Genomic DNA, 15,035 nt, shown 5'->3' with positions numbered 1-15,035 from the left:
GATGTTTCAAGACTCTTCTGCAATAGAACTAAAATAGGGAAAATCGAAATAAAATTATTGTCCAACCGTAACCTGGTACACACACTACAGAAGTACCACATAAGTTTCGGAGAAATGCGATTTTAACAACAACATCAATCCCCCCGATAACAACAAGAATTCAGCAAAACGACCCCCAGTACATTTCGTCTCCAATCGCGTCTAACAACAAGCTGTAATTCTAGCGCCCAACCTGAAGACGTTCACCGTTGTAGTCGACTGGCATATTGGCCGACATTAATGATAACTGAGTTCTCCTAAGCCTGCTACATATGTGTGTACGCACTCTCATGAGTCTCACATGAAAGCAATCATTTTTGGGCACGAGGTGGGATATAGATTGTTTTGTGTTGATAGATAAAGAGACAAATTATAAATACATTCATCGTCAAACAATCTATTATACCTCAGAAGAAAATGAATCAAAAAAACAAGATATTTACAACTTCATATGGGAAGATACTTATAACACAGCAATGAAAAATGGAAGAAACTGAATGAAAATCTAGCGGTGATGAAAAGGTATATATTTATATAACAAAAATAACGACAGTAAGAAGAAAATTGCAAAAATTAGGAAATTCCAGAAATATTATTTGACGTACGGCTTACGGTGTACGTGGTTATAGTTAGGAATGTTCAAACCAACCTCTCTAATAATGATTGCTAATTTATGATAAAGTTTTAATTGTGGATAACAAGGTAGTCTAGATGTAATTTTATTATAAAAGTTCTTTCTGTATGCGGCTAATTCGTGACATCATTGATAATTTAGTAGTTTGAAGCGTCCAATATCGAATTGTTTTTTATAATTTTGAAATCAGTGATTTTTGTGAATGAAACTAGAGACAGTTTACATCTATATATAACGTTAAATATCCTATAAATCTTAGAAAATATGATCCAACAAATTATCACGATCATTTCGATTGCATAAAGAAAGATTTTTAGACCTGAAGGAAATAAAAATTAAAACAAATTAGCGAAACATTGCCGTTATAATAAGATAGCATAAAAAAAGTTTGCGAACAAATAGAAATGAGCAAAAACGTGATTGAAATAGTAACCAATATTGAACAGTTGAATTCAGACAAGTCTACAAAGATCACTTATTGATTCTAGATCAGGATGGTCCAAACCGAGGCCCGCAGCTTCATTATCTGTAGCCCGCGTCGCATTAGAAGATCGAAAAATCGCATTTGGTGTTGGGAGGTTCAGTGAGTTTTGCATGTTATAGCTTTATAAATGATAAATACTGATCAATGTGTTTGCGAAATAAAGAAGTTTGTTTTGTACTGTTTATCTATTTTTGGCACTATTGTGGCCCGCAAACATACAAAAATAATTTTGTGGCCCCCGGAGCCGACAACCTTGGACCACCCTGTAATCTAGATGAGTCTTGCTGGACACTAACAGACATATATTTCTGTAACGTTTCGTCTGACCAAGGTCAGATTTCCTCAGACATAAATGCGCAGCAAGACTCTTGAATCACACAGAATATCTTTACTCAAGCTTCAGCATCCTTGCATTATATGCAAGCGGTGCAAAAGCACAGAGGAAGGTACGAAGTTAGTCCCGCAGAAATCCGGTCGATTATTCATTGACTTGCTATTCAGAAACTTTCAAAAGTCAAGAGTCGAAAATTATATATAGATTATATGCAGCAGATTTGATAATAATTTTACGAATTCCATATTTGTCAGTTTTCATTTGTATCCGACATACCTATACATAATATTTCAGAAGTGCATCACAAATAAAATTTTAGCTTGAAATAACTTGAAAATATTCGAAAATGATAAATATGCATAAAGTTAATGTAATAGTAAAATGATACGGAATAAAAATTAGTAAGAACAACTATATCTTGTATATGCATAGTTTAAAAAAGTCTTAACAATGTTTAACAATAACAAATCTTTATTTGTTTCTACTTGCACGCACAGAAATTTATTAAATAACCATCAAGAAGTATTTATAAATGAAAGCATTACAAATTAGTAGCACAAATGTTTACAATATTAAAATGATTAGGCATAAAAATTAAGAACAAAACGGTTATTATGAGCATTTATGTCTTGGATATGCATAGATTAGAAAGTATTAACAGTGTTCAACAATATAATTCTTTGTCTGTTTCTTCTTGCACACACAAATTTATGGAATAACCATCAGGAATTACAAATTGACATTAATGTTTATATTTACTTTGCTTTCTTATTGCACTTATATTTTCATACAGGCTTTCATTGCCAGCTGAACCAGATACTTCTTGTGCGCGACGGTTTATGTTTTCATAAAGACTGAATGAATCAATATATGCCAGCATAATATCGTAGCAGAGTTTATATTGTTCCTAAAAAAAAGTAAGTGTTTTTATATTTTGATATGTCAGTTCATTTATGAATTGCCCATTTTCTGTATTTTTTTACGATTTTCATGATAAATATTTTTTTGTTAATAAGCGATTTTGTCCCCGATTTTTGGGACAAATAACAATTACATAGCGTGATATTTAGACATTATGGATATTTTGTTTTATGCAATCCTAAGCTAGATGAACACGTATTAAGTACAATAAAACCAATTTCCTTTTATTTCATAAATATTACAAATTTATCTGGCGCTCCAGATATATGTGTATCAATATGGAGGTAACTAATTTTGTTCGCCTATTTCATATCAAGTTGTGTAAAGGGACTGAAACCTTGGGACAGGGGGATATTCACTTGGCTAATACAGGCAGTACCGGAACTCGTAATGGAACTAAAATAAGGAAAATTTGAATAAAATTATGGCCTAAGGGAGTACCATTTATCTTTTTTTTATGGGAAATCGATAAGATATCCAATACTCATCTTATGAGTATATTTCTAAATCACCAGTTTATCTCCGTACAGTTTAAAGTTCAAGCAGTAATTTTGGTAACATAGAAAAAAATACTTTACAAAATAATCGCAGTATCTTTATTGATATGTTACGTTTATAATTAGATCACTTATTCATACAACTTACTTCTGTTTGGACCATTCCGGGTCTGCAGTCTCGCAAGTCTTTCACAGTTTGGAAAACATTGAATCGTTTTTCTACTTTGAATCTTTGAAACAAATTGTATACTGCGCAAAATACGCCAGTTCGCCCTGCTCCATCACTATGATTTAAAAATTTATACAATATTATGTAAAGGCAATATAAGATGGTCGGTTAACGACGCATCGTTTGATTAAGAGATGAACATAGAGCAGTGGTTCTCAATTTGCGAGGCGCGCCACACAAGGGGGCGTAGAGTATGCTTCGAAAGGACGTGAACCGTGAAGATAATTAAAAATAAAAATATTTGTTAGATTTGATCTTGTCCGCCTTATTTTGGATATTCACATGTCTTCATTATGTCCACATATTTTCAACGTGTTTTTGAATAAAACATGCTTTCGCCTTATTACCTGTTATTTGTGGCTTATTGTTAGCTAGTTATTTTTGAGGTGGAGCGCGAGACTTGACAAATTTAACAGGCTTAAACAATTTGATAACCACTGATGAATGCGCTAAATCAATTCGTATCCAAATGGTGTCTTCCCATTTCTTTTTTCGTAGTTCTGGTTATTTTTAATTTTACAAGTGATTGCTAGTAAAATAGGTGAAGTACACCATGTTGCTCTTAAAATAAGAACGCGTCTTATTTCAAGTCAAATCGTGCTCACATGGTGACTTTATGCCTTTCAAAACACCCGATTAAACGTCCACGGCAACGATATTACTTTTTCATTAATTCTCACTTCACACAACAACTAACAGTTGCAAGCCAAATCATATTCAGATCAGTTCAGGTTAATGAGCTATTTTTCAAACTGATTTCTTGTAAAGTATACGTGTAATATTCTGTAAGATACGACGACTGGTAGGTCATTCACAATTGCGTAATTGATTGCTATAGTAACATTGTTAATACACAAAATACTCAAGAGAATTTACGAGAACCTATTTTTTACTATAAAGGAGTTTCCTTACCTGCAGTGAACGAGCTTCTGTTGTTTTGAAAACTTCTGAAAAATTGAAACCAAGTTCAACACAGATGAGATAACGGGAGATCTTTCTGAACTCCAATTTGGATGCTGGTAATGGATGATGGGCTGAAATAGCAATGTGATAGATATTAGTTTGTAATAAACTAAAGCATAGTTTCGCATGGATAAAGAACAATTTTTAAAATAGTAATTGGGCAGCCATATAGACAGCAGGTTATAAGTAGGGATGTTTACAGAGTCCTAATGGCCTCCGTTGTAGAGGGCTATCGAGCTACCATACAGACAGCAGGTTTAAAACATCTATGATCCTAATTGTTATTTGAATGAACCAGCAGGAGCCTTAATCCAGCCAACAAATACCCATACTTCGGACCCAAACATATGAAGTTCGATCACATATGTGATTAACTGATTATATATATATATATTGTATGCAGATATGCACTTTTAAAATTAATTAGGTACATTTGCCAGTAACACCGGCCTTCCTCAAGAAGAAGGACAAACAGTATATATTCAAATAAATACAAGTAGGATTTTCAGTATTTCACATAATATGTTCGCTATATCTTTTTCAAAAAGATGACTTAAAACGGGCAAAATGCCTAGCGAAAAAATGGAAAGTAAATGAAATTGCTTCCACACACACTGGAAGATCATAAACGTCTACAATTATTAGTGAACGCGTATCAGTTTCAGTGAAAAGACGATTAATTTTAAACTTTGTAAGATTCAAACCTTACATTAGCTTCTGACTGCTCGGCAAACTCTGTACATGGTTAAGTTGTCTTGGTCAATTATTTTATCGCATGTTCAACTAATTTTGCTTAAATTTAAGGGGTACTGTTCAAAGCAAGGCCACGCTGAAAAGCAGAAGATAATAACTTTGTGGAGTAGCGGACGGCCACTGAAATGCCAGGAGCTCCTGGTACTAGACATTGAACAATGGTGGTGCATAAAGCGACAGTAAACACCGACTAACCTGGAATCGGGGCAGAAAATGACTTTCTAGTATAGTCCCTTACTTATTATTCCTATTACCTAATTACCTATTATTTAATATCCTAATATACAGAGTGTTCATAAAGCCTTTAAAACTTCAACGGAAGTTCATCGCTACTATATATTTTGGCTCTCACAGATGTATTGAAGGTAGTAAAAATACTCAAACAATTCCTAGTTCAGAAACAACAAATCTGGTTAAGATATATTGCGAACTGACTTCATAACTAAATTAAAAATCTAAAGGGACTTTATGGACATGTTGTATACAAACCTGTGATTGCCTATCTCTCGTGACAATTAATCTGCGTAAGATGATCTCATTTTCAGAACTTTCTTCAATCAATTCAACTCTTATGTTGCCAAATTGTGATTTGCCACCGATATTATCAGGCCAATATCGGAAGCATTGTTGCTAAAAAAAGTGATAAAATTAAGATTTCTAATAGTTTATTGTATGCCTAAATATATTTGATTGATTTGAAGTTTGATTTACCAAAACAAGGAGAACATGAACGAAATATTTAAAGTTTGAGACAAACAGGCTGGACTTGAAAAGAACATCGATAACGTGATAAAAAATATTTTAATCATTCAATCATCATTTAATAGTTGTAATAGTTATAGTTGTAGAAAAAACATTATTTGGTCATATATTTTGTGCCAAACATACCTTACCTGCGTTAAAAATAAATTGGACAGGCCAGTTAAATTCATCCCAGGCATGGATGGCTAAGAGGTCATGGCTTGTCTTCAGGTTGTCTTCACCTTGTCGGTTTTCCTCGGTATTCCCAAAGTTTGTGAACCAATATGGCGGATATGGGAAGTGGGAACTTAGTATGTGTACCAGGTTAGGTATTTTATTCCAATTTTCCTTATTTTAGTTATATTACGAGTGTTCGGGGACTAGCCAAGTGACTCCCGTAGTATTTGTACCTAAAATTATGGCCTAACCCAAACCTGATACACATACTACGTTCCGATATCCACCCTCTTGTTTCAAATACTTCGGGAGGACCTTTTCCACTTTTTAGAATCCAACCATAATACCTGTTCTTCTTCCATTACTTGGGTCAACATGACGATAACACTAACATCGTTGTCCATTATTGCTCTCCAAAAATATTCGACAGTTGATCTCATTGGTCCTTGGGCAGCAATCACTTTACCGTTTCCTTCATACGTCTGGAAAAATTAAAATATCTCTTTGTCCAATCTCTTTTATTTTAATTGCGTATCTTGTTATTGCTCTAGTATTTTATTCGAAGTAGGCCATTAGCATTAGATATGATATGCTCGATAACCAGTTTTGGTTCTTCCCCAGTAATGTAAATATTATATTTTTCCTTATATTTTTTTATTATTTAATACTGAATACAAGTAAAAATTTATTCTAGAAAAGTAACATGCGGTCGGGACTGTGAAAACTATTGGTGAACACTGAAATAAAACACTACAAAATTCCAGGTATTTGATTGCGTGGAAACTTCGTTGAGTTTTGATGTGGAAACTTATATTTGAATTACTGTAGAGGCAGTCAACCGATAGAGTGGGGAAATAACAACGAATATCTGCGAAATTTTGAGAATCTGTAGCGCATTTACCGGTATCTCGTTAGTCATGGAGAAATTGCGAATCCGACTTTCAAAACTTTTACTCCAATGCCAGCAGCCAATGTAATATGTATATACATCCAATTTATCATCCATATACAGTCATTTAAATCAGGGCTTCCCAAACTAGGGGCCGCGAAACGAATTTTAGGGGTCGCAAAGAGATCACCAATTTTACACAAAGTACTATATCTTTCCAGTACTTTTCCAGACTCTTGATTCGAAATACAATTATTAGGAATAATGTGAAACAAAAATTTTACGATTCCTAATGAACACATCATCATACTGTGTAAATAAGACAGTGTCTTCAATTTTATTTCGAAAATAACACTAGGGCTTATTTTGGGAGGATGTAGAGAATAACGAGATTTTTTATTACGCCAAATATGAATACCGATTTCCATTACTCATAAATAGCACGTCTTCATTTAAAATAACTGCTACTTATAGATTATTAACCATTTAAAAAGTAGAAAAAGTGGAAATTTCCTGAGTAGAAATTTCTTGCTATCGACTAGGACTCAGTGGTTCTCAAACTTCATTGTATTGTGACGCCCTCCAAAAATATGCTCAAGTTACGACTACCCGTGAAATACGTATTGATACCTTTCAATGAAAGATTTTTTTTTGCAATGAGTTTCATATGAAGGAACAAACAAAACATAACGACAGTCAGTGAAATCATACTTAATGGGCCACAGGGGATTGGAGTCCGCAACGTTTTTTGAACCAAGAAAAATAATCTTTATCTACAGAAAACCGAATGTTCAGAATTAAACTTTTTTATTGTAACACCATCACAGGTGAGATCGATATAATCTTCCCCTTTTCTGTAAAAGTAGAAGATATATAGGGGTTGTTTGAAAGGTTCACGAATCACGAAATTTTGCGACGTCCTAGCAAGATTGAAACGACGCACTTCCACGGGATTAGGTCAAAAAAATTTGCGCTATCGACTATGCTTTTTCAAAGGGGAGCGCTTATATTAAAATAATTTCTAAAATTCAGGCTTGATTTGATTTTCGGGAAAACACAGTAGAATCACCGTGCTTGCACATCAATGCATATTCTGATCAAAAGACCCGATTTGCGTGTGCTTGCATAACAATGCCGGCTTCAATAATTGTTAAGCTAGCGGTTCCCGAAGGCGATTTGCTAAGTGCGCCTCGAAATATATTACATATTTTATTTATTTTAAATGTTTTATTGTTTCTCATTGTTGCAAATAATGTGTATACGAATCAAATTAATTTTACCGTTCTATGATGTGTACGCTCTGTTACGTCGGGTAACCTATACATGCTGCAATTTCATAGGCTGCAGTTGATTCATTTGCTGAACATGAGTGATTTTTTTAGCATTTCAGAGAAAAACCAAGCAGAGATAAGATAAGTACATATTAACGATGACAAAATTGTGTTTTATTATCAGGCAGCATATTTTTCGTGTAGGTGCGCTATGAGTTTTTTCCGTGATAATTTGGCGCCACACAAACCGCTGTCTTATGCTAAGTTGGATCAATGAGAGTGAACAATTCCAGATAAGTACCATGCCGACGGTGGCCAGACATAGTAATTCATCATTTAGGCCTGCATAAACAAACATTGAGCCAAGGCTGAACTTGCTATGCAGCAAAAAGTATTTGCACCCATTACACTGAATAATTATGTAACGTTAATCTGTATAAATATGTGCTTGTTTTTGTTATTGAGTAGGCCTACTAAAAGTTGAGATATAGCTGTGTCAATAAAACATCAAAAATGCATATTTCAAAAGTTTGGGAAGCCCTGATTTAAATAATATACATAAAATATCAAAGTAATATCCATATACAGAGAATTCACTATACATATAACTATTAAAGTGATGTACAAACCAAATTTATATACATTTCGTATATGTATTTTCAATTGGTTGTATATGCATATGGCGATGGAGGTGTATGCATATGACATTGGTGGCAGTATATGCAGATTGCATTGCCTGTATATTATACATATGACATTGGCTGTATATAAATATGGCATTCGATGTGTATGTACATTACTTAAATGGCTGCATATTATATTGTATTGTATGTATGCGTACATGGCATGGATTGTGAATGTACATCACTCAAATAGTTGTATGTATATGTATATTCAGTTAGATGTATATATATATATATATATTAAATTGTTATATAGCAGGTGTTGACCAACACGTCGATCACCACGTCTCGAGCAGTCCATCGCGTCTGTTTTTAAGTGAATTTAATAACATTCCTCTAAAAATTGACTTGAACCAGTTTCATACAGCGCTTGTATTTGCAGTATTTTCAAACAGGAAAAATACAGTACTGTAGATGCGCAAAATATGATATACACAATTGCTACACTTCGAGTCTGGGCAAGCCCCATAGAGATATGGTTCGAGAATATATATTTTTGGCTAATAAGATAATACATGGATACTTGGGAAGGGTTTTTGAGGAAATATTAACACTTGTGACTAAAAAGTAGACAGGCCTTGAATCTGAATTATATGATTTGAATGAATCCTAAATAAACGATGGAACATTTACTCCAGTACAATTACATAAACAAATTAAATGAAACATGGAAAATACGAATTTTTGAGGTAATTTAATTAAGAATGAGCACACGGATCGGAGCTTATTGGTCGCGGTGTATTTTTTTTCGCGGTGGCGGTGTGTGTGCAGTTATCTGCATGTTCAGTACTCTTTCGTTTTTGTGTATGAACTTATTGCCGATCAGTCGATCGCGAGCTATTTTGAATATTTTAGTCGATCGCGGTCGCAAGCAAGTTGGTCACCCCTGGTATACAGTATTGGCTCCATATGTATACGGGTCGGCTGTATATGCATATTTTGGTTTTATTTGTATAACACATTACCATCCCTATCAAACATTTTACCTCCATAACAGAAGCATTGATGTACGGTGTTTCAGTGTCTTCTGGCATTCGAACAACTACTACTTTGTTTCGTTTGTCTGCAAGTGAAATGGCAAGTTTATTTCAGAAAACAAATATTCGTAACATTGTTTTTCCTTTTTTTGCGTTTTATGCTGTGCTATACGCTTGCTGAGCAGAAATTTTTTAGGCGAGAAATTAGCATATATAAAGGAAATGCTACAAAGCTATGCACACACAGCACGAAATTCGAAATGTTCTAACATGGAAATTTAATGAGTAATACATTCATTCAACCGAAAAATTTGCTTAAATGATGGTTTCGCACTGTGGAGGCTTTTATTGTGATCAGCACAAATTTGAATCATAGTGAAATTGCAAAGTTGAAATTTTTTGACTGGTATCGGTATTATTTATACATTCTATGCAAATGTTACTTACTTTATAAGACAATTTACCGGTTTTAAAAATATAGCTTAACAGATGCAATAAATACAAAAATACGCTTACATGGAATAATATCTTGATTTCGATTCATTGTTCTGTATATATCTTCTTTGCCATCTTTAATCAAATTCATCGGAGGAATTTCAGACAAGTTTTGGAATTCTAGTAGAAATTGATCCGCGTTGTTGCTTGAAATATAAATAATATTTTTTATTGACAGTTTTGTTTTAGATCTAGAAATATCATGAATTATTCTAAAACTGACTTTTCCTTATTTGACACTTAGTGAACTTATACATAGTTTCATTTGTGGCTTTAATTAAATTCACCACCAAATCACCGCTTGGCACAGAATTCCAATTACGATGCGATATAATACAAGATGTTTTATTTAAGCAAGTTATATTAATATATATACACCTTTGCATCAGCTCTCGAAGTTGTTCTTCATCCATTTCAGTGTCATCAAAAAGATAATGTTCAACTAATAGCTTGTGCACGAAGATATATTGGTCCTGTATATGAAATTATGGTATGATAATGAAGGGATTTTCGTGTGTTTTGTGAGTGAATTGGGTTCTTTAAACTCAAGAATTGAAGTCTTTCTGAGCTTTATAATAATTAAATCACTGAATTTGAAAACCATTGCGAGTATCCGTGGCATTCATTTTTAAGAGATAGTTTGGTTTTGATAAGTAAGAAATTAAGAATCATTAAATATGCCCAAACGAAAATGATTTAGCGGAGATAAATAAAAAAATACCAAAACGGTAATATAAACAAAACCTGATTGAAATTTGGGATTCATGCTATCACATATATACTGTTTGAATAATAATACCAAGCAAATGCCGATTTCTTAATAAATATGGAGTAAAATTAACACATGTAAATTTGACCAATACCAATAAGCATGTGCTGATTCCTTAATAACTACAGTGTTTTACATACCGCGGTTTGGACCATTTCTACTCTTTGTTTTCTCAATGTATGAACACATTCATAAACGTCAATAGCGCTTTCTTTTTCAACTTCATTCAGAAGATAATCATACGCAATGTACGTACCGGTTCTCCCGGCTCCAGCACTGCAGAAATGTTAATTATTAAATTTATTTTCCTAAATCACAATATTTTCTGTCAATACAATTAATCTTAAAGTCGCCAATGCGTCAAATTTAGAAACACTGTTGTTCATTATTTTCGAAATAATAGAAGAGTTGACCAAATATAGGATTTAGCTAAAAACGCACGTTTTACATTATAGGTTAGAAGCTGTTTTTGTTTTGATTTTATAGTTTTGCAATTAAAATCAGTCCGAATTTAAAAGTCATAAAGATATATGTTTTTGTATAAGATATGAATCTAACGCAGTGCTCTTCAACAAGGGTTCCGCAATACATGCAGTGGGTTTCCGTGAGTTTATAGGGTTCTTGGGGATTGCGCGTTTTTTTCTTTTCAGAGGAAATCATTTCTTGCTTCAGCATGTTGATGCGTCGTTGCGAAGTTGTTTAAAGAGTGTATAGACATGAGTATGAGAATTACATTGAGTGCCGTGGAGCCATGAGTCAAAGAAGATTGCAAAGGTAATGCAAAAACAACCTAGTCATTGAATTTCACCCTTGTTACCTTCTTTCTGTTTCGTTGTTGAAGGAGAAATATATGAATTACAAATATTTCGTGTTACGAGTATTTAGTTTTTTTTTTTAATTTTGTTAATTGGGGTTCCATAAAAAGCGAAAAATTATATCAGGGGTTCCACAATAACAAAAAGGCTGAAGAGCACTGCTAACGTACCGCTTCATTAGTTAGAGTTAGAACATTGGTTAATTGATCATGCAACAGCTTCATGATGACAATGAGGTTAAAAAACTGAAATGGATAAAAATTTTATGTAAACATTAATTTATTCAGCATTTTTTGAGTTCGTCATTTACCTGCAATGAACTATAACCGGTGTTGAACTATTAATTTCAGAAACTGCTTTATGAAGTCTGAAAAACCCTGATGTTGTTACAGGGACTCCGTGATCAGGCCATGTTGTAAATTGAAAATGAGTTATGGTTTGCTTCAGCTGAAACAAAATATTTATATGTCAGCGCAAAAATATATTTTATATCGTTATTTCTAACAGTTGAATTGTCTTTATGGTGCTTTATTCAGAATGAACTTACACAGCACAAGTAAAGAATAAGATTGAATTTTATGTATTTAAAGACACCTATAATACATGGATTTGTGAGATAAAAAAAACCAAGGCCAACATTTATATATCCCACCCCATCCGTAGAAGTAGCTTCGAACGTTCTTTTTATATAACTTCCAACATGTTCTTCAATGACAGTCTTCACAAAAATTGATTCATACGATGCTGTTCTGTCGACATCTGGCCAATACTTTTCACATTTTTTCTAGAAATAGACGAATTACAAAAGTTAAAGTAAGCTGGTGGACACTAAACATCTACTGTCATTCTAATTCTCTCTCAATTTATGGGAATCCAATCAAAATTTGGGGATAAATTGAACAATCGAATCAATTACCGTACTTTCGTCGTGAAAAAATCAGCAAAGCTTCCATGTGAATTTCAACTTTTCAAACGTGAGTATTTATGATTTAATTGAATCTAATCGGGTGGAAAACACTAGGCCTAATAAAATTCATTGCACAGGTCGCAAATCTGATCACACTAGCAGTTCATCGTTGTTCAAAGACAAATGCAACACCCACCTTCCCTCTTTCCATTAAGCCGGTTAACATTATGATCACGGCACATTTTTGCTCGATTACCATCCTCCAAAAATCGTTCACGGTAACAGGCAAAGGTCCTTGACTTGCAATGAATTTCCTGCGGGTTTCATATCCCTGAAAAATCGATGCCAGATTTTTATTTTCAGAATGACTTATTTAATCAAAGGTTGCTCAAGAATAATTACAACATTAACAAATCTGTTATAACGAATGGGTTCGCGGTATACTCGTAAGTATAGCAATTACCTGAATATAACGGAATAATATAACATGAAGCGACCAGCCGTCTAGTCTACAAGTTCGTTTAGTTGCGTGTCATAGTTCGGGCAATGTCACGGGTCATTAAATTTCTGTTGAAGATATGACGTCATAATGGTAAAACTTGCTACATCGCCATGTTTCTGGCTGCTTTGCGAACCAGACTAAAATTTCTTCAAGAAGTGGATATATTTACAAATGTTCATATCGGCCTTCAGTGATTAGGTGTTTATCGGGTTCAGCATTGATAAGGTAAGTTGTTTGTTTACTTCGTTTTTTTTGCGTAACCGAGCATATTTCGTATTAAATTAAGGTCTGGTTAACTTCGGTACTATAGTACAGGCCTACACAACATGCGGCCCGCTAGATACTTCTGTGCGGCCCGCGGGTCATTTGGAAACAAATCTTTGTTATTGTTATTTTTGTTACATTGTTATTTATGCAATGCTCGGTATTCAAACTGAATCACGCTCAAAACAATATCGGTATACAAGCTCCCACCCATTAGTGCTTATTAGCAACCTATTAATAACCCCACTATTTTTTACTAGCAGTTTATGAAACTGAAGTTTCTTTTTCAAATTTAAAACTTAAAAAACAATTTTTTCATTCATGAATGCTGCAGAAATTGTCGCACAAAATATATTGCTATTTACTGTAAAACTTCAAAAATTTGGAGCAGATTTTGTAGAAAAATGTAATTTAACAGTCGAAAAAGTACAACAGAGGAAGATCTATCGCTACTAAACGGATTGTTTGTCCAGCCTGCAATGAAAATATCTAAAAATGTTAGATATGACTGAATACCTATATGTGGGACGATTTTACGAAACTGAACCTGAGTAAAATATTTTCCTGCAGTCAGTTTATACTGCAACACGCAATACCCCATTCTAATAAAAAAAAATATTGAAAACGAAGGGTCGCTTTCAAGGTAGATGAACCACTAAATACTCAAGAAAATAAGATTCTTCATATTTTCAAGCTTTCCAGTAATGGAAGTTTTTCATCAAATTTAACTGTTTCACAATATTATTTTGATTTGAAGTTCATCTTGTGAAATATGTATGTGGCAAAGTTTGCGGCCCGCCGGGCCTTCAGATTTATGCTTGCGGCCCTCGTGGTAATTTGAGTTGTGCAGGCCTGCTATAGTATAAAACAACTCCGTCGTATTAAGAGGAAAACTTGTCACAATAATCTCGTCTAGTGGAAAAATATTCGATGCTAATATTACTGGCTTCGTTGTTTTTTGTTAGTTTGCAATCAAATTGTACTAAAGTTGATTAGACCTACAGGCCTATCTAAACCTAGATAAAGCTCGCAGCAGACTGTTACCCGTTTTTCCAAAATCCAATCCGCCATATCATGAATTGATTGCAAATAAAGTGAACAGTTGTTCATTAACACAGTATCTTTGATAAACATAGATAAATCACATACGGTATTTAAATTTAATAAAATTTCACCTTGCGGAAAATGGGGAATTTCCCCCCAATTTATCAAAAAATAAAAATAAAACCGTCAATTTAACCGAGTTGAAGCGAAATTTATGCGAGAAATCATTTTTTCTCATCGAATTCATCACATAGTATTTTTGGTAGACATATATACCTCACATATTAAATTTAGAAAAATTTAAACGAGCGGAAAGTAGGGAATTTCCCCCCAATTGATCGAAAAAAGTTGTTAAATCGTCAATTTAACATAGATATAGCGCATTTAATGTAAGAAATAATTTTTCCTCATCCAATTCATCAAAACAGTATCTTTGGTTATATTCTATTATATTCGCGACAACTGTTCACTTTGTGCAAGCTGATGTTTCAGCCGCGCTTCATTGATTTTAACCCATCGCCGGGAGTCTGAATTTTTTTTTTGTTATGTCTCGAAATCCGAGCACTATACAACCCTGCCCTTTTAATCAAAGATCAGATTGTCAATTTAATATTACTTGTTGACTTGGTCATAATAAATTACTGGCA

General features: G+C 33.7%; 1 protein-coding gene across 1 annotated transcript in view; it reads right to left on the bottom strand.

Moving 5' to 3' along the window:
• Positions 1 to 360: 360 nt before the first annotated feature.
• Positions 361 to 15,035, bottom strand: part of LOC120336019 (uncharacterized) — a 30,656-nt gene continuing 15,981 nt past the window's right edge. Inside the window, exons 31-42 of the mRNA XM_078119145.1 lie at positions 12,775 to 12,909; positions 12,324 to 12,455; positions 11,982 to 12,118; positions 10,997 to 11,132; positions 10,466 to 10,560; positions 10,109 to 10,233; positions 9,602 to 9,678; positions 6,120 to 6,254; positions 5,344 to 5,484; positions 4,051 to 4,172; positions 3,058 to 3,193; positions 361 to 2,398 (exon numbers count right to left, since the gene is read on the bottom strand). Of these exons, the coding sequence (XP_077975271.1) occupies positions 2,234 to 2,398; positions 3,058 to 3,193; positions 4,051 to 4,172; positions 5,344 to 5,484; positions 6,120 to 6,254; positions 9,602 to 9,678; positions 10,109 to 10,233; positions 10,466 to 10,560; positions 10,997 to 11,132; positions 11,982 to 12,118; positions 12,324 to 12,455; positions 12,775 to 12,909 (1,536 nt within the window). The 3' untranslated portion in view covers positions 361 to 2,233. The remainder of the gene's footprint in view (positions 2,399 to 3,057; positions 3,194 to 4,050; positions 4,173 to 5,343; positions 5,485 to 6,119; positions 6,255 to 9,601; positions 9,679 to 10,108; positions 10,234 to 10,465; positions 10,561 to 10,996; positions 11,133 to 11,981; positions 12,119 to 12,323; positions 12,456 to 12,774; positions 12,910 to 15,035) is intronic.

Source organism: Styela clava, chromosome 2 (assembly GCF_964204865.1).
Source record: "Styela clava chromosome 2, kaStyClav1.hap1.2, whole genome shotgun sequence".
Lineage (NCBI taxonomy): Eukaryota > Metazoa > Chordata > Ascidiacea > Stolidobranchia > Styelidae > Styela > Styela clava.
The sequence above is the reverse complement of the archived record's forward strand: the minus strand, read 5'-3'. Positions and strand labels throughout refer to the sequence as shown.